The sequence below is a fragment of the Myotis daubentonii genome, chromosome 1 (genome assembly GCF_963259705.1).
Source record: "Myotis daubentonii chromosome 1, mMyoDau2.1, whole genome shotgun sequence".
Taxonomy (NCBI): Eukaryota; Metazoa; Chordata; class Mammalia; order Chiroptera; family Vespertilionidae; genus Myotis; species Myotis daubentonii.
The window spans coordinates 132,381,380-132,404,349 of NC_081840.1; the positions used below are offsets into that span (position 1 = coordinate 132,381,380).

At 40.6% G+C, this 22,970-nt stretch overlaps 1 protein-coding gene across 1 annotated transcript in view; it reads right to left on the reverse strand.

The window, feature by feature from the left end:
• Nucleotides 1-22,970, reverse strand: part of CUBN (cubilin) — a 284,448-nt gene that overhangs the window by 117,389 nt on the left and 144,089 nt on the right. Inside the window, exons 32-36 of the mRNA XM_059660312.1 lie at nucleotides 14,645-14,804; nucleotides 12,412-12,525; nucleotides 10,536-10,646; nucleotides 8,870-8,998; nucleotides 7,823-7,955 (exon numbers count right to left, since the gene is read on the reverse strand). Of these exons, the coding sequence (XP_059516295.1) occupies nucleotides 7,823-7,955; nucleotides 8,870-8,998; nucleotides 10,536-10,646; nucleotides 12,412-12,525; nucleotides 14,645-14,804 (647 nt within the window). The remainder of the gene's footprint in view (nucleotides 1-7,822; nucleotides 7,956-8,869; nucleotides 8,999-10,535; nucleotides 10,647-12,411; nucleotides 12,526-14,644; nucleotides 14,805-22,970) is intronic.

Sequence of the window (22,970 nt, forward strand, 5' to 3'; positions counted from 1 at the left end):
AATATGCAAATCAGGCCGGGACACCGTAACAGTCATGACCAGCTCAGGAGGAGGCTGCATCACAATGTCTCAGGAGGAGCTGCATGCGCATATGGGCGGGAGGGGACTGTGTGCTGCCCCCACCCCAGCGGACACACACCAGGGGTGGGGGTTGCTCCCAGCAGCCGTGGGCAGCTCGGAGCATGCCCACGGTGGGGGGCGGTGGCAGCTGGAGCGAAGCAGCCCAGGTCCTGGGTGCCAGAGGGAAGCTGATGCCAGCAGCCAGGGAAAGGAAGGCCTATTCTTGCATGAATCTTTGTGCATTGGGCCTCTAGTATTAATATAAGCACTTTGAATAATTACTTGGCAGTTTCTTATAAAACTAATTTCCAGAAAGATTACGCCTTGATTTTTATCAAAAACAAATAAAAACAGATGACCATGCTAATATCATGAGTATAATAGAACTCTTGCAACTCAAAAGTAGCAAGACAGCCTGGCCAGTGTGGCTCAGTGGTTGAGCATCAACCCATGAATCAGTAGGTCCTGATTCAATTCCCGGTCAGGGCACATGTCCGGGTTGTGGGCTCAGTCCCCAGTAGGGAGTGTTTGGGAGGCAACCAATCAATGATTCTCATCCTTGATATTTCTATACCTTTGTCTTTCTCCTGTCCTGTCTCTAATATCAATAAGAACACATTTTTAAAAAATATTTTACAAAATAAAAAGACAAATAACTTTATTTTAAAATGGCAAGGGACTGAATAAAATTTCTCCAAAGAAGATATGTGACTGGCTAATAAAACATGAAAAAAATACTCATCATCCTTAGTTATTATGGAAATGGAAATCAAAACCACAGTGAGATAGTACTTTATATCCATTAGGATGGCTTTTATTGAAAAAATGGACATTAACAAGTATTGATGAAGATATGCAGAAATTGGAATTCTTCTGCATTGCTGATGAAAATATAAAATGGTGTTTCCACTGTGGAAGTCAATTAGGTGGTTCCTCAAAAACTTAAACATAGAATTATCATAAGGTCCAGTAATTCAAATTCTAGGTGTATACCCAAAGGATATATTTAAAAGTATACAAAGATATGTAAATCCTATATAATAAAAGCCTAATATGCCAAGTGCCTGGTCATCCAGTCATCTGTTCAACCAATCAAAGTGTAATATGCTAATGATATGCTAAGGCCACGCAACCACTCGCTATGACGTGCACTGAATCACCAGGGGGCAGACAGTTGACTGGTCGACCAGTCACTATGACGTGCACTAACCACCAGTGGGAAGATGCTCCAACTGGTAGGCTAGCCTGCTGCTGGGGTCCGGCTGATCAGGACTTAACGAGATGGGCCAGACATGCCCTCAATCCCTCCCGCAGTCCCTCCCTGGCTGACCAATTTCCCACGTCCATCCCTGGCCCCAGTCATGCACCGGTGGGGGTCCCTCAGCCTTGCCTGAGCCCTCTCGCAATCTGGGACCCCTCGGAGGTCGGAGAACCAGTTTCGGCCTGATTCCTGCAGGCCAGGCGGAGGGACCCCACTGGTGCATGAATTCGTGCACTGGGCCTGTAGTGTATATATATAATATATAAGCAAGTAAAACTCTATATACCTATATATAATATAGATAAATAAAGCTATATAGGCAATTATATATATATAACTTCTTTGATAAATAAAAAAAACAATGTATAAACACATATACAACTATATATATACATACATACATATATATATATATATATAATACCACATTTTATGTATACACATATACTCTAGAATATTATTCAGCCTTAAAAAAGATTGAAATTCTGATATATGCTACAGCACAGATATATGAGCCTTGAAAACGTTATGTAAATGAAATAAGCTAGACACAAAAGGACACATATTGTATGATTCTACTTATATGAGGGGTTTAGAGCAGAGGAAATGGGGAGTTACTATTTAATGGGTACAGAGTTTCTGTTTAGTATGATGAAAAAGTAGAGCAAGGATCCCTTGGCTCTGAAGAAAAATATCACCCTCTTTCAGCCGGAAGCAGCTGCAGAAGAGACCTGCACCCCTTTTCTCAGAAAGATTTCAGATCCAAGATCCTTGAGGGGGAATATTGTAGGCCAGCACATTAAACTAGCGTCCCACGGCCGCTAGTGGCCAACAACAAATATTTTTGCGGCCCAGCCAATATAACAGAATGTAAGTGTAAGGAACATTTTAATAAAAATTCGTAACTGAATTTTACAATATCCTGTTATACATAATTATTAATAACAAACTACAATGTTTGCTAATGTTTGATTACTATAATCATGTTGCATTCATTCCCCTTTCGCACCTTACGCGCAGGCGCACCATTTCTCTCCACTAATACTAGCAGCGGATGTTTTAGCAGCCGATTGCCACGTAATTAGTCTTGGACTAATTTGTTTGGTGTGTGCAACAGAAAATATTTTGCTTTTGGAGAACAAGAAAAATAGGTTTATTTGTGTTATGCTTATTAATTTGTGCAGTTATTCAGTGTCTGGTAAGTTAATGTTGAAGAAAAAATATTAATTTTTATTAAAATGTTCTATTGTTTTATGTTAATGATTACTCACTTATTTCAGCCCTTTGTATTCGGCATGTCTCCATCAAAATAAACCTACGTTTCTATGAAAATTGAAGCTTTTGTTTTTTTCGTGGCCCACATAAACGTAAACCTTGTTTATTTGGCCCGTGTTAGCCTTTGAGTTTGACATGCTTGTTGTAGGCAATTAGATAGACATGAGAAGAACAAGGACCGGGTGCCTGGCCATGGACAATCAATTGTGAGGTGGGGCCTTGCCCCCAGGGTGACTTTTCCTCTCCTCGCATAGCTCTGGTCCTGCAGTTTGGACCCCCCCCCCCCCCCCCGGCCTTTCCTCCCTAGAGATAACATCTAGGCCTCAGTTGTGCTTCAGCTCCAGGCCCAGAGAAGCAGCAAAACCAGCCACCTGACCGCGCGACCAGCTGCACTAAATAATGACCCCCTGCCCTGGTGCCAGCCAATCAATCAGTGGAGACCACACCCTGAAAGGACACACTGGAAAGCTACTCAGTATTCTATTGAGACCTTCTCCTGGGACCTCCTCTAAAATCTCCCCCTTAAAACCTTAGGATGGAGGACCCAGTGCCCTCTCCCTCTTGGGAGCATGCCCCTGCCTTTCCCTTTCCCTTCCCCTTTCCCCTCTCTCCCACCCCAGTCACCTTACCATTAGCTTCCTCACTCCCAAGCTCCAAGGGCCCTTCCTTTATCTCCATAACTTATTTCCTAAGCCCAAGGAATTACTTTATGTACCTCTCTAATTTACCCAATAAATGTTCTCTTACAAAAAAAAAGGTATTAGAAATGGATAGTAGATGGTTACAGAAAATTGTGGGCACATGTAATGCCATTGAAATATGCACATAGAAATGGGTAAAATGCTGATCTTTATGTTATGCATATTTTACAACATTAAAAAATATTGAATTCTGAGTGGTAAAACTAGATAATCAGAGTTCTGCTTGAGAATATTATCTTGCAGTAATATAATAATAATAATGACTGTGAGCAGCAGAAAAATGTATTTTTTATCTTTGCTATATTGAATCTAATAGAATGGTATATCACTCAAGTGGAGCTATCTATGGGATCCAATATGCAGGTTTGGACTTCAGAAGGGACTTTGGGGCTGTACTTGGAAATTACCTATATGTATATGGTAATAGCTGAAAGTATGGCCAGATTGGGGGTATAGAAATGAAAGGCTGGGAATAATAAGTAGAGAGAGACGAGGGATGAGAGCAGTAGCTTAGAAAGTACCCATATTTTGAGTATAGTGAAAGGAGGAGAAAACAACAGACACAGGAGTGGTCTGAGAAGTAGGATAAAAACATATCCAACATCTATCACAGAAGCCAAGAGGAAATTTGATGAAGAGTTATGAAGAATATCAAATGATGCAAAGATCCAGGACTTATGAACAGGCCATAGATTTGGTTCCTCAAAATAAATTAGTAACTTTTAAAGAAGCAGTTTCAGAGAGTCAACTATAGAATTATTTTTCAAACATAGTAAGGAGTAAATTGGTGATTTCCACAAGATGGTAAATTATAATAAAAGCAGCAACAAAACAATAATAAGATTTCTATAACATCTAACAATAGAATTCACACATTCTCTATGATTATTCTTTTCATATGCCCATTAACATGTATAAAAATGTACCAATATAATTGACCACAAATTAAGTCTCAGAAAATATTAAAACTATTAAAAAACCATGTTCTCTGACCACTACAGAATAAAATTAGAATACATTAACAAAAATATAACAATAATATCCTATAATTTGGAAACATAAAACATCTTTCTGTATAAACCATGTGGTAATAGCAAAGTACTTCTTTACTGTGTGTGTCTTTCAGTCACTACCCAACACTGCAAGATTTCACACGGTCGTAAGCACAGTGCTCTCCTGGGGCTCTGTCACATCTCCTGGATTCAGATGCTCTTAAGGCAGAGACAATGGCCTGGAGGCTCTGGTCACCGCAAGCCCCGCCATGGGATGGATCAATGTATCCGGGACACCTCTGAGCATTCACTGCCAACCAGAGCACTAAGGCAGACTGGCTGGTGAGCTCTGTCCTACCACCTGTTTCTCAAGCCAGATAACAGCATCCGTAGGTCTCTAGCCAGAGGAACAGGGAGTCTGTGGCTCTCACAATCCCATCAAGGTGGGTTACTACAGGATAAATCTTCTGGACCTGTGTTTCGGACACAGTTCTAACAGCCAGCTACGACTGACAGCTGAGGAGCAAAAGAAACCAGAAATACCCATATCAGGCTAGGCAAACTTTACTTTAGTCATGACCCTCATTGTCTTCCTTGACAACTTGATTTTTTAAAATACAATATTTAGGCCTACAATCGTTTTTGGCAAGGAGCTATTCTGAATCCATCTTTAGGATGGTGGCCAAGTTTGGTGCTTGGCTTTATATTCCATAATAATATCAACACTGTAAAATATGCTAAAACTATTTTCTTTTGCTTCTCAGAAAAAAAAGGATAAAGGGAGATCATTTTCTTCAGCAGGTGATTTACATGAAACCTTTCTACTCAAAGTGCGGTACCTGCTCGAGCAGCCTCAGCCTCACCCGAGAGCCTGTGTGAAATGAAGAATCAGAGTCCATCAACCAAGTGCATCGGACTGTGGGTTTCAGCAAGGTCAGGATGCATATTAAAGGTTGGCCCATAGGTCCAGAAGATTATTAAGTGCAGGTTTTCTGTTTTAGTACCACACATTTTTATTAGAAGTGATGGTAAGATAATACTTACAAGGATCAAATTAAGCTTAGGTCAGTACATTTTAAAAGCAAATCTCCCTTCTTTCCAAACACTTTGGCTAAGATCTGTGAGTAAAACTGATGTGAAACAAAAATAGTGCAATCACTGTTTCTCATTATCTCATTTTGATTCTTGAACCAAGATCAATCACTTTCTTTCTAAAAGCACTCTGAAGCATAAAATATATTTTTTGTTAATCCCTTTACAAAAAAACTCCTTTTTGGTTTTTATTTCACCCTCGTCCTTTCTATTGCAGAGCAACCATAATTTCTTCAATTTTTCTCCCTACTCAGTTTCACCACAGTGTCCACAATCCAAACCCCATGGTTTAGAACTTGATGTATGGCATATGCTTCTCATATGCTCCTCTCACGCCCCAGAGGAACACTTCCAACCACCCATCTGGATGTAGTTTAGACCACGGCAGAAATAACTTGCAGGCCTTTCTCAGTATCATCCACATAAAGGGGAACATTGCATTCTGCAGAATCCACATAAACGGGAACATCTTGCATTCTACAGAATTTATTTAAAAAATAAAACTCAAGCAAGTAACAGGAAACAATAAAAATTAACGTCTTATGCATGAGAAAGGGAAAAGCTGGGCCATGAAAATTTGCCTATACAAAAATTAGAACTGTAGTGTCCCTTAAACAGTAAAATAGATGCAATTTGCTTTTTGTGTCTATCTCCCACCTTCTAGGAGAGTCAAGGGTTGTCCAATTAAATCTAACTGTGAGCTACCACCCAACATACTTTAGAAATGACAACGTGAGAGAATCTAATGTTCACTGAACATCTGGGGTGCATCAGCCTTGCGCTATACATTTTAAACTCGAGACCTTTCATCTCAATAGTGCCCCTATATGATTATCTGCTATAGATGAAATGCATCTCTTTAGGCTTTAAATAAATAGCTTCTTGACATTAACGTATTAGTAACTTACCAAGAAAGGGAATCTTATTGATTTTAAACAGTCCCAGTGCCTGGCCCGGTTCCTGGCACTATCAAATGTCAGATTGGTCAACAATGTAAATGTGGTATTGACAGAGGAAAAAGATGAAAAAAAATCCCTTTTATTTGGCAATTATGAGGCCTACTAAGCCATGTGAAGGACTTTGGACTTCATCGTAAGGATAAAGATCATGTTTTATTCGCTATTACTAGCATCTAGCATAGGAGTAACATCTGCCCAATATGTGCCTAGCATATAGTAGGGGCTTAATAAATATTGAATAAAGGAATACATATATATCTGATATATATATATATATATATATATATATATATATATATATATATCAGATATATATCTTCCCACACACATATCTTCCCATACAGAACTTTGCTTTTAGTAAAGACAAAAGCAAGCAAAAACCTCTTTCTCTTGTGGCAACTGAAACTTTCTTTGACTCTCAGGCTCAGGAGGGTGTCTTTGTTTCAACACAATGCCACTTGTCCCCGAGGTGGCCTGTCTGATGATGGGCTGAAAGAAAGCAACTTGAGATGTTTGAACATGGTCCACAAATAAGATTGTTCTCTCACTTTTTTATCCATTCTTAATGCACAGAATGGCATGTCTAGGAGAAGCAGCAAGATTTTTGTTTTTTAATAAACAGGCCAAGCAAAACAATCCTCTTTCCTCAGCACTAACTTATTATATTCTCTTCAAAAACAGGATTAACCACCCAACCAAAGCTTAACAATATACATTATAGTATTATAAATAACTTTTAATTAAAAATGTGAATTTAAATACTAGTCTTATCATTCAATATTTGTTCAGCTTTCATTATGAGTGTGGCAGGTCACAGGCTCCTTTCTATGGATGATTAAAAAGTCCCACTTCACTTAGCATGTGTTTTTCACTATCTACTTCTAGAAAAATTAAATTAAATTTAAACTGTTGTTTCATTTAATTTAAGACCACTCAGATCGTTGTGTGACCCTATATTCATAAGTCTTGCAGTTCACTGAGGAACAGGAGAGTGATTTTACAAATAAATCACTAGTTCCAAAAAACGTCCCAAATATTCTTTGTAGGATCGGAAGGAAAGGTGGATTAGGGTGGGGTAGGGCGGTCATAAGGTGTGTGGGTAAGAAGGCTTAACTGAGATAGGATTTCTGCTGGAAAAAAGAATGTTAGTGATTCTCTGGCAGAATATAAATGTTCCTAATTTTAAAAAAAAATGAAATTACTGTTCTCTAAAAATGAAGACTCCACAAATAAATGCTCAGGGATGTATTTCTGGTGATATTAGGCAGGACGCTAGGACCATTCTCAAGAGAACTGTAATACTATTTATAACCCGAACTGTGACTAAACCAAAGGAACTTTGGAAACAGAGTTCCTCAAGTTCCCACTGTGTTCTCGGACACAGTTGCTTGGACACATGTGCTATTAGCTGTCCTCCCTTTTAGTAACAGCGCTTCCTTCCTGCAGATCCACTGAAACAATACTCCATAAAAAAGGATTTACATGAAAGACAGCTGGAGCCGGTTGCCAGGGGAACTGACAATGTTCCAGACACATTCCACATTAGAGGGATAAACTTCAGGGTAGCCAGGGCTGTCGAAGGTGCCTTCAGCCATGTGGAAGTCCCCACCACAAGCTGGAAGAAAGGAGAAAACAGTGAGTGCCAGGGCAAAGATCAAATACAAGGCACACTAAGTAAAGGAGGAGGAGCGCCAGGGGAGCTGTTAACAGCATCTATTTCACACACAAAAATCCATATAAAATAAGAAAAAAATTCTGAAAACTAACAGCCACGAGGTACATCCTTTGCTCAAAGCCTTCTCTCCCTGTGTACTATAACTTCCTGCAAAAAAGACTTGTTTTAATCCTACAACCACGCAGTATTTCTGACCAGGATTATTTTCAACCCTGGGCTGCAGTGGGGGCAGTGCTCCGCCATTTCCCCCTCACACATAAATCTCCTGAGTTGGAAGGCTTTTAATGCCGATAACAAGACGCTGGCAGCTGACAAACAGCACTGACTAAGGGGCCCAGGACTAGTGGCTCCGCCTTCCTCTCATTCCCATGTGCCACTAACCATCAAGCCAGCAGTGACAGCACGCAGACCCTGCCTGAGCCCAACCTCAAGGCCAGGGAGACAGGAGAACAGCGGCTGTCCATTCTTAAGAGAGGCCCTCAGACACTGTTAATTACAGCTGCCTTAACCAACTTGTCACGGAGGAGAACACCAACACACTGACAAACAAGCCATCCAAGATCATTCCAGCCAATTCTCCTCACTCCCAGAGTTCCCTTTCTAAAAGCATTACTTCCCAATAGCCAAGGTGTGCACACACCCTACGTGTCGACAGGTGGGTGAATGGATAAAGTTGTGGAACAGAGTTCACTGCTGCCGGAATTGACAAGCATGCTAACCGAATTTGGAAGATGTAAGGTTAGACACAGGAAACTAGCTTCCAGCTGTAAAGGTAAAAGAGTCCCACCTAACAAACCTAGGAATTCAACCACCTTCTTGTTAACCTAGTAGCGCCACTTGTTGATGTGTCTTACCTGATGATGATGCAGCATATGTAGCATGGAAACCATCAAAACTCACGCTAGAGTCAGAGATGAACCTCAGTGTCAGAGCATTGCTGAAGGAAGTGATGGGATGGGGCATGGAGGTGCCACAATATCGGCCTAAATAATGACAAGGAGAATGAATGGTAACAGGGCATAGGCCATTATTTCTAGTAAACACAGATTTACTAGAATTACAAGAAACCGAAGCAAACAGAGGCAATCACTATTAGGGGAACCATTGAAGTCAGGTCAGTGTTGGGAACAATGCCTGAGAATTAAAAATAAACTACAAATAGAAACATAGGAGAGATGATTTATAAACATGATAAAGAACATTAGGGGAAGATGAGAACAATGGTGATGGCCTGGCTCCAAATGTAACTAATGTTAAGATTTCCAGCACAGTAATAAATGCACAAATAAATGCACCAGTGCTTAAAAGAAAATATTATAGCCAAGAAAAGTGTGAATGCTAGAACCAGAATAGCTGGATTTAACTCTGAGCTCTACCATTTACTAGTCACATGACCTGGGGAGGTTAAGTTCTCTGTGCCTCGGTTTCCCCACTTGAGAAAAGAGAGTATCAATAAACAATGAAACCTCTATCATAAAGGTATGAGGATTAATTGAGGTACTATTTACTAAGTTCTCAAAATAGTGCTCAGCACAAGGTGAGTTCTAGATGTGTTTGTTAAATAATATACCCTCCTTCTTGGTCAAATGCTTAGAGATAAAAAGCATTACAATCAGAAATGGGTGCAGCCGAAACCGGTTTGGCTCAGTGGATAGAGCGTCGGCCTGCGGACTGAAAGGTCCCAGGTTTGATTCCGGTCGGGGGCATGTACCTGGGTTGCGGGCACATCCCCAGTAGGGGGTGTGCATGAGGCAGCTGATCGATGTTTCTCTCTCATCGATGTTTCTATCTCTCTATCTCTCTCCCTTCCTCTCTGTAAAAAATCAATAAAATATATTTAAAAAAAAAAAAAAAGAAATGGGTGCAGAGCAGAGCGTATTCACTGATTGCCTGCTATTGTCTCAGGCACTGTTCTGGGCACTGGGAATTTAGCCCAATAAAATCCGTTTCTGAGGGCGCTCATCTTCTACTTTACCAGGAGATGCTCAAATATAAGTAACTCATAGAAAACGTTTAAATAACTTGATATTATTTTTTTAGGACATTTTAGAACCTTGCTAGCTGCAACATTTAGTCTTACTGGGTTGTCTTACAAACCCAATCCAGATTACTTATTTACTTATAATTAATTTTTTGCTTCCACTGAGGACAAAACCAGAAAGAAAAAAAAAAACGTGCTTAATTTGAATATAAGAACTGTGGTTAAATATTAAGAAATTTCTCATAGAATGCTATTTAATGCTGGGGTAGAATGCATTTCACTACTACCTAAGTGTTTGCAACTTTTAAATTTAAAAAATGCATAAACTATTCATGTCCTTGAATATGACAAGCTGAGTTTCTTGAACCCCACACTGAATTCCAGTTTCTTATTCCCTAATTATCTTTACTTGGCTTATGCTGCTCTTCATGTTTATTGGAAACATTCTGACCTTGAATGACAGCACACAGATATGCCAGAATATAACTAAAACCCAGCCAAGGCCACAGACAGAAATGAGAGCACTCCAGGCACGGTACCTCGGAGGGGCGCGTCGTCATAGTTGCCATCCAAAATTTCTAAAAAGTCTTGTGTGCATGTTGTGCTGCTTTCAAGTCCAAAGTGAGTAAAGGAGAGGGTGATATGATTGACTGGAAGAAAAAGCGAAGTCTATTTAATAGCGTACCGGCGAACGAAACATACAGGGCGGGAAAGTTTACCTCTGAGGATTCATGGGTGGGTTCTCCAGCGGGAGGCACTGAAATGGGCAGATCTGCCCAGGGGTTGAGGGGATGAAGAGGGACAGTGACAAGTTCTCTGCTGACAGGTTTCCTTTGAAGGGCATCAATCCATGTTGTTGAAAACACCTAGAGAATCTGAAATGCCAGTAAGGAAGAGGACTCCTGGGTAGGCGTCCTCCATGCACTATGGGGAACAGCTTGTTGGAAAATGTAGCCTTTACACATTTTTATATCAGCCCTCGCTATGTTCTTCTCCTAAGTACTTTTCTCAGTAGAATTGGTCCTTAAGTCCTGGTTCTTTATGGGCGATCGTAAATAAGACACATTCTTCTTCCTGGCAGCATGTCCTACCTAGCACTGTCCGCTTCACTGTAAGGCCAGGGCCCTATGGTTCAGTCATTTAAAAAGAAAGCTTTGGATTACTTGCAGAACAGCAAGTGCCCGGGGAATGTTTTCCTTTTGTCATTATTCCAGGGTCCCTGTCTTCGGAATAGGATCTTCCCCTGATGCTGGCTTTGAACCAGTGAGATCTCATCTAAATGCATTACAGCTCATCATAAAGTATCCTGAGGCGCAGAACCGCTGGCTCAGGCAGGGGGCCTCTTTACCTAAGGCCCAGTTTCCGGAGGGCTGGCAACTTGCTTTGTGGCTCCAGGCTCCAGGCAGCCAGTGGCTAAGGATTACATCACCAGCCACCAAAGCCCATGCATGTCAGGAAAGATATCCATTTGTTAACTCTTGACATCCGGGAAATGTGTTAGAGAATAGTGAAGCCAAACTCTTCACTTTTTTAGATTAGCTAATGGGGCCTCATTTGCTTAAGTGACTTCCCTGTTATCACCCAGGTCATTAATTGTAGAGTGGAGTCCAGAGCTTAATGCCTTTCTCGCATTATGACTGAAATCATAAATTTTTCCTGAAAACCTCAAGGAATGGTAGAACTCATCTAAAACACGATTCATAATGGCCCCAGGGTCACCCACTCTCAGGTCACTGCTTGAGTCCTGAAGGGTCTCCTCATTCTCTTTGTCTGTAATATGTGGTAAGGTTTTACCACCAGATTATTACCAGGTCAGAAAATAAGACTTCAGGATTCCAAAAATGAAATAATGTTAAGTACTCATTAAGTGTTTCTTCCAGGCCTATGCTGGAATTTTTTTTTTTTTCATACAAGCACTGCAGCAGAGACCAGGTTTTATAATTAACTTCCACTTTGATTAAAGAGCAATATGCTCATGGCATTGTATTTCCAAACTATGAATTATTAATTTTCCAGTCTATGGTTCTTATTTATTTATCCATTTGGCAACTATTTTTGTGCATCTGCTACACTTAAGGCATAAGTGTCAAAAACGATTTACTTATTTATCAGTTAGTTTTGCTTACCCCCAATCTCACATGCCTGTCAATACAGTAAGGTTCGGGTGTTTCTTTTTCTTTGCTAGGCTCTGAAACTTAAAAAAAAATTTTTTAATTAAGAATAAAATGTAAAATAACTTTTCTATCAAATTAGGAAATGTTTGTTCTTGTGCAGAGCAGGAATTGGGACTTCAAAAAAAAGAGAGGAAGGCCGTCAATGGTTATCTCGGAAGAGATAAGAACGTTAGTCATGGACGGACTTTCCCACAGACACCATCCACCAGCATTCCTTTCCTTCTTTGTTTTTGTTACTTACATGGGGGTTGAGCTTGAATTATCCAGCTGCAGTTCTGATTGTCTGGATACTTGGCAGGGAACAATGGAGAGGATATGGTATCAAAGGAGTCGGTGAGGATGTAGCCTCCACAGACTGAGGACACACAAACACACACACAGTCATGTACTCTGGATGTCCACTGGCTATGCACAACAATTATTTGATGAATGAAAACATAATTGATTTTTCCTCATTTCCGAAATGCAGGCCAAGGAAGTAATCTGCCGAGGAAGCTGCACACAAGCCATGAGAAAATGGCTTTTCACTGTACATTTATAACCGTTTCCTTCAATTACAGGAAGTGGGGAGCCACACAGAACAGCAGATTAAATGGCTATGAATTGAATGAATCACTCAAAACTCTGGCATTGATTCACTTACTCTGCCTACTCATAATTATAGGTATAGAAATAATCTTTTTATGGACACCTTTTTTTCTAGGAAAATCAATATGCAATTGAACAAGACTTCACAAGAATGGCTGTGGATTATCAGAGAAGTGCAAAACTCTATGGGAATGAGGAGAGGGAGAGGCTGCTGCCAGTGAGAGTGAGAGAGGAGTGTCACGGGGGAGATAGTGGCCGGAGGAGGAATTGGGGGGGAGAAAGGGTAGTTCTGGGGGAGGGCAGCCTGAGCAGAAACGCAGAGGACAGTAAGGACGGCATCTACACAGACTTGGCTGAAGTGTGGGGCCCTGGGGGGAGTTGGAAGTGGCACTGAATAAAAGATCAGAGCAGGTTCCTGGGCTCTTGGGTACCGTCTGAGGGAGCTCGGGCTCCATTCCCTAGGGCCTAGGCAGTGCAGCCGGACAGATATTGTCACTTTCAAGGGCATGATCAGAACGAGGCTTTTGCGAGTTCACCTTGAAGGAAGATGGAGAAAGGATGGTGAGATTGAGGAGGCTGTTCTAATAGTCCAAGAGAAGATCCACTGGGGACTTTTTTTTCACTCCCAAGCAAAGCAAAGTGATTAATTAAATGGGGAAAAATGTATTTAGAAATTGTTCTTTCTTTGGAAACACAGAGAATGGTTGATTTATTCAGTCTGTCTTGCTCCAAAGTGTACAGTGTGTCTTTGGGAGACCTCGATCCAGAAACTCCCTAGCCAGGGCTCTCTACTTTAGAATGCAAGCAAGTGCACTGAAACAGACAAGTGGCCAAGCAGACTAAACTTATTTGAAATGACAAAGGTCATCTGAATAAAACAAGAGGCCTACAGAAGCCAACTCACACCCCTTCTTGTTCTGGGTTCCTTCTCTGAGGGTAGGGTAAAGGATTGATCTCTAAGAATTACCAGATCAAAGGCAATGAAAAAAAGGTCAGAAGAACTGGAAAGTGGTGATTTAAGAACAAAAACAATGGAAAACAACACTGGCAGGTGGACAGTGTCAAGATTCAAGGGTTACAATCTGACTCTACATTACAAGCAAGCTTATAGTTTACTAGGGGCCCGGTGTATGCAATTCATGCATGGGGGGAGGGGGGGTATAATGTGTCCCTCAGCCCGGCCTGCATCCTCTGCAATCTGGGATCCCCCTCACAATCCGGGACTGCTGGCTCCTAACCACTCGCCTGCCTGCCTGCCTGATTGCCCCCTAACTGCTCCCCTGCCAGCCTGATGGCCCCCAACTGCCCTCCCCTGCCGCAACCCACCTCCTTCACCGGGACCCGCCTCCTCTGCACCACACAGAGCTGCGGAACCCCTAGGCCTCACTGTGCAGAGCGGCCACCAGGCCCTGCCTCTGCTGTGCTTGTGGCCATCTTGTGGCAGCCATCTTGTGACAATGCCATACACAAGGGCGTGAGGACCACCTAGGCTTTTATTTGTATATATAATTTATAGTGGTTTATCTCCTTTGGATGTACAACCTTGGATAAGTGTTAGGTAATTTATCTATGGACAAAAAAATTTAGATAGACACTTAGAAATCATATCTCTAGTATTAAAGCTGCTTGTAGGTATTATTCTGAAAACTTGTCGGAGAGTTCCAGAGATCCAAAGGAAAAAGGCACCAAGCTAGACAATAGTAAATTGAAAGTATTAATAAATGGAATAATTGCAAGTCATAGTTCCTTGGTTCTATGTAAGTTGTTGCATATGAAGTAGAAAGCCAGGACCATTTTCTAAGGATTGGTCTCATTTTATTGTAGCACCAAGAGAGGCACCTAAGGAGAGATGGCCGGTGCCTCGGAGAGACCCACCCTGTACCTACCTTGCCTGAAATGAGCTTGGAAGCCCCTGCTCTGTCTAGAAGGGCCAGACTGAAATCTCACAAAGAGGCTATTTCCTGAAGAGGTGATGGGGTTAGTCAGCTGCTGTCTTCCACAAGCACGGGCAAGGCGGGTAGTTGCGGAGCTTAAACCATCGTATGCCTACAAAGAAAGACAATGGGAAAATAATGGTTCAGAATTTCATACTTTCATCTAAAAGGCCTATGTTCCATGGAGTATCTGCACATTGGTGAGATGGTGGAAAACAAAACATTTGCCAGATCGAATGCTTTACTCTGTTGTCGTGTGACACAGTTTCATGGGAATGTCTGAGTCTTCGGCCATTTCTAGGGACATGCTAGTGATTTCAGTAGGAGAGTCTCTGCCAGAAGCGCTATTAGATCCCCAGATGTCTTCATAAACACCATCGCTTTCACAGCCCTCCTTCCTCCTCCAACTCCAAGGCAGTCACATCATAGGCCATACCCACAACATGTACTGAAAATGTTTGATGCAAGAATGAATTCAGGAGCAATCGATGAAAAACAATGATGAGTCACCATTACTTTTCAGAAACCCAACATTTGCTAGCACTGTTTGTTCTTCAGACGGTCATGGTTAAGAAGGAAGAGAAATGACAGAGTTCATCCAAATGATATAGTGATGTGAGTTTAATTTAGAAAATTATCTCAAAAATTAAGAAAATATATTGGGTTCTGTGTCCACTCAGTACTATGCTGGAACTAGGTGACCTCCCATACTTACCAATGGAATAGAGTTTTCATTACATGCACTCAAAATTGCTGTTTTGGTTTGTGAAATTGAAGTTGGCTCATTTCCTTGGAACTCTGTGTGAAATTTTAATGCTCTTATGTGTAAACCAGTGGTAAATGAGTTCTTTTTCTTTGAGTGACAATAATAATAGCAACTATTCATTAAGTGCTTACTATGTGCCAGGAACTGGACTCAGCCCTTCACGTACATTTATCCCATTTTCTCCTCCCAAGAATCCCTCCATCTGATGCACAAAGAGCCCAAATAATGTGGCCAAGTCACATGTTCCTGCGAGGGAGCAGGTCATGTGGAAACAGACAGCTAGATCCTAGAGCACAGAACTGAAACTCTCATTTTATCAAATGCAAGATACCAACTGAGTGGAATAGATGCATCAACTGGCCAACTATCAGAGTGGGATTAAAATATGAAATTAAAATTCTGTTGTTTCACTCAAAACATGTCATTTATATATAATAAGAAAATCTTAGGGAAAATTTTAAAGTTCATGGATTTAACACAAGGAAGGGATACATCAATGACTAAATATCTAGTCATGATTAAAATCAATGTTCTTTTTAGAGCATGAATATAATTGGGAGGCTATTCTCAGTTGAATTTATACAAGTATGTGAATCAAACATTTATAGAGTTTGTAACTTTCTCACAAAGGGGGCTAAAGATTTTATAATAATGAATTTTAAATAAATGTGATTCTGACGCAGCAATTATTTTCTTTTTTAAAAATTAATGGTCAAATTTTAAATATATATATCCCACAAATAAACATTAAAACTGATTTTTATTCATTTAAAGATAGATTAAACTCTAGATTACATTTTCTTTTCTTTTTTAAAATATATTTTTATTGATATCAGAGAGAAGGGAAAGGGAGAGAGAGATAGATACATCAATGATGAGAGTGAATCATTGATCAGCTGCCTCTTGTATGCCCCCTACTGGGGGTTGAGCCCTCAACCCAGGCATGTGCCCTGACCTGGAACCATGACCACCTGGTTCATAGGTTGATGCTCAACCACTGAGCCACACCAGCCGAGCTTACATTTTCTTAACCAATTCAAAATATACTTTCTAATCTAGTCTAATTGCTTTTTTATTTTATTTTTTTTAACATTTTGGACACCTTAAAAAATAGTCAAAGTAACGTATAAACCATATTACAGAACCTCTTAGGACATTTACACTTAACCCTACTTTCCAATATTATCATCATTGGTTTAATTAAAGACTTTATTATTTCTATACTTGGTTTTCTACTTTCCTAAGGTGATAACTATAACGACCTAGAGTTTCAGTAATGTTATATTAATACTTGCTCTAGAGACTACCTTCTAGAACAGCCGTGGGCAAACTACGGCCCGCATGAATAAAACGAAAAAAAAAAAAAAAAAAAAAAGACGGTACCCTTTTATGTAATGATGTTTACTTTGAATTTATATTAGTTCACACAAACACTCCATCCATGCTTTTGTTCCGGCCCTCCAGTCCAGTTTAAGAACCCATTGTGGCCCTCAAGTCAAAAAGTTTGCCAACCCCTGTTCTAGAATATCCACGGTTACAGGGTCTGGGAAAGAATACCAACTGATTCTTGGTCAAGACTACTTGCTTCTCTAAGGTGATTTGTTTGTTCATTTAGAACAACATTTCTTAAATTCTAGTGGAACACTAGGGTTCTATGAAGTTTATAGACATCCCCAAGTAACAACAACACATCATTCAGGGTATTTTTACAAATCCACGAACTTACAAAAGCAAGATTCTTCTAGTCTCCTTTATTCCTCCCTAAAGTCAGAGCTCTAGTGAGTGAATGGATATTGTTCCTAAACTCTCTTTTTTTCTCTGAATGATTGCAATCCTCTTAAGGAAAAAAAAAAAAGTAATGTAGAAAGTCAAAGCTGGAAACTTCAGAAAGTCACATGAAGGAGTCAGTGCCTACAATCCTTTGAGAGGGCACATCTTCAGGGGGTCTCCACGTTTTCCAGCCCCCAACCCCAACCTCAGAGACCTTGGATTTGCAGGACCTCTGCTGAAATTCATATGGCTGAAGCATTGCTTCACAAGGAATGGATCCAAAGTTGAAGGATCCCAAATTTCCCCAAATCAAAAGTATATACCAATGGCACCCAAAACATGATTCGCACTGTAGAACTTTCACATTCTAACTTAGTCCTCAATACCATGTGATTTTTAAAAAATGATTAAAGTGAGACTTAACAAGTATGCTAGCTATTAAGTACTATCTTATCCAATGGGAACTAGTGACAATGGAAGCTCGTGACAATGGGAGCTGGTGCAATGGAGGCTAGTGACAATGGGAGCTAGTGACAATGGGAGCTAGTGACAATGGGAGCTTATGACAATGGGAGCTAGTGACAATGGAAGCCAGTGCAATGGAGGCTAGTGACAATGGGAGCTAGTGACAATGGGAGCTGGTGCAATGGAGGCTAGTGACAATGGGAACTTATGACAATGGGAGCTAGTGACAATGGGAGCTTGTGACAATGGAAGCTGGTGCAATGGAGGCTAGTGGCAATGGAGGCTAGTGACAATGGAGGCTAGTGACAATGGAGGCTAGTGATCCAAGAGTCAGGAACTTAATTCTTTCTCCAATTTCTACATTATATCATGTTACTCCCCTTTAAAATGCTTTTTAGGCCCTAGCTGGTTTGGCTCAGTGGATAGAGCATTGGCCTGTGGACTGAAGGTCCCAAGTTCGATTCCAATCAAGAGCATGTACCTCTGTTGCAGGCTCCTTCCCAACCTGGGCCCTGGTTGGGCATGTGCAGGAGGCAACCAATTGATGCATTTCTCTCACATAAATATTTCTCTCTGTCTTTCCGTCTCTTTTCAACTCTCTAAAATTCAATGGAAAAATATCCTTGGGTGAGGATTTAAAATAATAATAATAAAATGCTTTTTAGAATTATTAAGTTATATGTACCTAATTGTTATTATATAAAAGTATAATACCTCAGGTTATCAAGGAGACAGTTGATTTTTTTAAGTAGTTTAGAATAGCAATTCTTTTATTTAAGAGTGTTGTTACACTTGTAATATCAAATCAGCTTAACTTTTAATTTTAAAATTGTAAGGAAAAATGCAAGGAAGAAAATATAGGAAACTTGTTCCTATTTATTTAAAATTCTAAGGTCATGAAAATTATCAATATGCATTTTTCCTTAATTCCAATTAGTGCCCCAGAAAAAGCTAGCAAATTATACTGCTATTAGCTACATGTGTAGTCATATAACTTACAGATGTAGAATTCTTGTTGAAGTCTACTGCTGAGAGTTTTCTAGACCTGGGAATTGATTTTTCTGATCTGATGTTAGTAAAATAAAATTTTAAAGTTGAATCCACCAAAGAAAAAGTAGCCAGTATTCCTGGGAGTTAACACTACAGGGGCTCTGAAAACGGGCAGATCTAGTCAAGTGGTAATCTAATTTTAACAGAAAAGTTGGTCTCTTTAGAAAGTATCCAGAGTTTTGTAAAATTTCCAGATACCAGAATACATATTCATAATATCAAACCTTAATTTTATTGTACAAGTAGGAGACTTTTTAAAGGAAAAGAACGTGCATGTCACAGGCTACAAATAAATGCATACAGTAAGGACGGCATCTACACAGACTTGGGATGCCCCTAACCACTCTCTCTGCCTGCCTCATTGCCTCTAACTGATGAGTCTATGGCCCCCCAAAATAGGATAAGATTGAGAAAAACCCAGAGTTAAGAAAAAACTGTCCCCTCTCTTGGATTAGAGTGTGTAATGCATAGCAGACCCGGCTGTGGGTAAAGGAGGCTATTCACAGTGGGTTAGAGGTCAGTTGGGGCTGCTTTCTGGGCAGGCTTTCTACATTCTGGTCCCAAAGGGCAATGGAGGAAGGTCCAATCCCAGGGCACAGGCCACACACACTGCTCCCAGATGCCTTCTCACTGACTGTACCAGCCTTTCTCTGGCTGTGAGAGGACATGGAAAGCGGAAGGTGGGCGGAGGACATCAGACCAATCCCCAAGGCCGAGTAGGCAGTACTGTCAGGAACCATCCATACCCTTAGCCAGCGATTTTCAACTGGTGTGCCCCAAGAAATTTTAAAACATGCAATACTTGACTATTTAGTCACAGGCACTGACCTTTTCCCGTATATTGTCAAATAAGAAATGACAATAGGCAACAGAGCAATAGTTGTCTGGTGTGAATGAATAAAAATTATACTTTTTTCTGTCAGATCAGCAAAAAATATATTTTTTGATGTGCCATAGAATTTTAGTAATTAAGTTTATGTGTCCAGTGAGATGAAAAAGGTTGAAAATATCTGCCCTAAATTCTATCCAGAGTTAAAACCAACCCAATCATTTATGAATTTTAACACTGATGCTTTAAAATCTTAAGGAGATCTGGGTAAACACCAGCCCCTTTTCCAAGTTCACAGATGTCATCTCCAGCATAAAGTGATGTGGGGAGGAAAACTGAGGCAGAGACTAGCATCCCTTTCTGATGATATTTATAGGGCCTATGTTCAGAGTCCTAAGGACTGGTAATTTGAGAAAATAAAGGAGCTAAGCAAAAGGAACCCTTTCCGTTGCCATACACTTAATGCTCAGAGAAATATGCATTATTTTACAGTATGCATTATTTAGAATCCAGTGCCAGAATTTCTTTTAGAGAGAAAAACTCTTTATATAGCAAAACACCCTCACAGGCTCTCAGAGAATGGCTGTGAGATACGTTGTGCTTTTTAAAATATTATTTTAGACAAGTTTCTCACCTCTCTAACCTCCAGCTTCCAAATCTGTAAAATGAAATGGACATGAGCACACAGCTCATATTGTTCATCAGAATGAAATGAGTTAAAAGATATAAAGTACTTAGGATAGTTCCTGGTACGTTTTAAGTACTTAATATCAATGTTTATATGTGTATAAGTCTGCATGTGTGTGTTTGTATGTATATGTTTGTGTAGGAAATAAGCCAAACTTTTAATAGTTTGTCTCGGTGTTGAAATATATGGATGGCACCAATTTCTTATTTCTTCTTTTCTGTATCATAAAAATGTGATATGAGGAGCATGTAAACTTTTAAAATGACATACATATTTGAAATGCTTAAGTGTTTAGCCAGCCATACATGTAAATGATCACATACAGAGACATAACAAAATGCTATTCACATAACTGTACTGCAGTATCTGAGCCAGATGGGTATTAATGGCACTTAATCTGCCTTTTGTTGCCTGTCAGGAATGTATCAAGTCAAACGGATATGCTTCTGTTTTAAGATCTCCAAGGTATTTGTTAGTTGACCAATATCTACAATGGAAATAGACCCATCTCCAAGCTCCAGGCTCATATATCCAATGGCATTCCAGACCTCATGGCTTGTATGGTCCCATAAGCTTTGAAAGTAAACATCGCAAATTGAGGTCATCTCCCTCTCCTTCTAATTCCTCCTTTCCTTTTCTTTTTTGCCTCAGAAAATGCCATTTTAGATCTTTCCCACCACCGCCCCCTGCCCCCCATCCAGTGGATCCCGTGTTCTGTGCATTCTCTCTGTGGTATATCTCTTGGATGCCTTCCCACCACCTCCCATGCAGGGCCTCCTCTTGGTGTCCTGGTGTGGGACCTCATCACATCTGGTCACAATCACCACAGCAGCCAGAAATTCTCCCTGCTTCATGTGCCCCCTTCAATTCAAACCATAGCCACTGTGCAGTGTGTTCTTTGGAAAAATGTAAAATGCAATACAAAAGGAAAGCTGAGCATCCCAGCACTTTAAAAATTGTACTAAATAAAGACAAGCAATCACTGGTCTCTGCTTGAGAACTAAAGGACTGATAGGGATGCAGTGCACATAGCACTTCAGCCCACAGCCCCTCCTCTAGGATCAAAACCCAGGCTATCAGGGTGACTTGTGCTCACCTTACTGAAACAGTCATTACTTACTGTCCAAAGCACATGACTGAGGGGGGAAATGAACATAGCTCCATCAGTAATGTTTGTATTTTCACGTCTAGGAACTGGAATATATTCACTCAGCTTATTGGAGAGTAAATGGGGGGAAGGGGTATATATCTACTGAATCTCCTATCTTCTTGTTTTATTAACTTTCATCTTGCTCATGCAGAAAATAAGCCAACTAAATGTGTGGGATAAAATTATTAAAATCTGGAGTAAGCAAAAACTATTTTAATTCACAAGCAAAACACACAGCATATTTTACAATTCCCAAGGTATGACAATGCTTCAACATTGAGCTTTTCATGCAAATAAACTATAAATATATATGAATATGCTTTTATTTTCATTTTCTACACTATTACTTTTTTCTTCTTAACTCATTTGTGGATATTCTAGAAGGTATCAAAATAACACACTTATGAAATGATGAAATTTACTGAAATGATTTTCAAGTATATGTGCACAAAATTATCTATAATAATAAAAGCGTAATATGCTAATTAGACTGGACAACTAAAGGACCTTCCAGATGTCATTCCAGATATCCTTCCAGATGAAGCTGCCGCTGCGGGGCTGAGCAGAGGTGGTTAGGGGTGATCAGGCAGGCAGACAAGCAGTTAGGGATAATCAGTCAGGCTGGTAGAGTGGTTAAGGGCGATGAGGCAGGCAGGTGAGCAGTTAGAGGCAATGAGGCAGGCAGAGAGAGTGGTTAGGGGGAAAAGGCAGGCATGTAGAGTGGTTAGGGGTGATCAGGCAGGCAAAGGTGGTTAGGGGTGATCAGGAAGGCAGGCAAGTGGTTAGATGCGATGAGGCATGCAGGCAGAATGGTTAGGGATGACCAGGAAGGCAAGTGAGTAGTTAGGGGGTGATCAGGCAGGCAGGCAGGCAGTTAAGGTCAATGAGGCAGGAAGGAGAGTGGTTAGGGGTGATCAGGCAGGCAGGCAGGCAGGCAAGCGAGCAGTTAGGAGACAGTGGTCCCGGATTGCGAGAGGGATGTCCTCCAACTGCCGCTTTAGGCCTGATCCCTGAGGACATCCCTTGAGGGCTCCAGGATTGCGTGAGGGTGCAGGCTGGGCTGAGAGGACCTGCCCCCCCCCCCCCGAGTGCACAAATTTTTGTGCACCGGTCCTCTAGTATATATATATTAAGATATAAAAATACTTTAAGATAAAACAAAATTAAGCTATGTAAAAACTAATGGTGATAATTAGCAATGAACTGAGGATTATGAACCCAGTTCTGTAGTTCTGTGTGCCTTAAGTTTCACAAATTTTAAAAGATAAATTAAGACCTTTAAAATAGTATGAGTGGTAATAGAAGTAGTAGTAGCAGTAACAGAAATATTAGGAGTAGCAGCCAGCACTTATCTGTTCCAGATACTGTGATAAATGCTTTAAATACATTTCAAAAATTCAATCCTGCCCTAGCTGGTTTTGCTCAGTGGATAGAGCGTCAGCCTGTGGACTGAAAGGTCCCAGGTTCGATTCCAGTCAAGGGCACATGCCCAGGTTGCAGGCTTGATCCCCAGTGGGGGGGCGTGCAGGAGGCAGCCAATCAATGATTCTCTTTCATCAT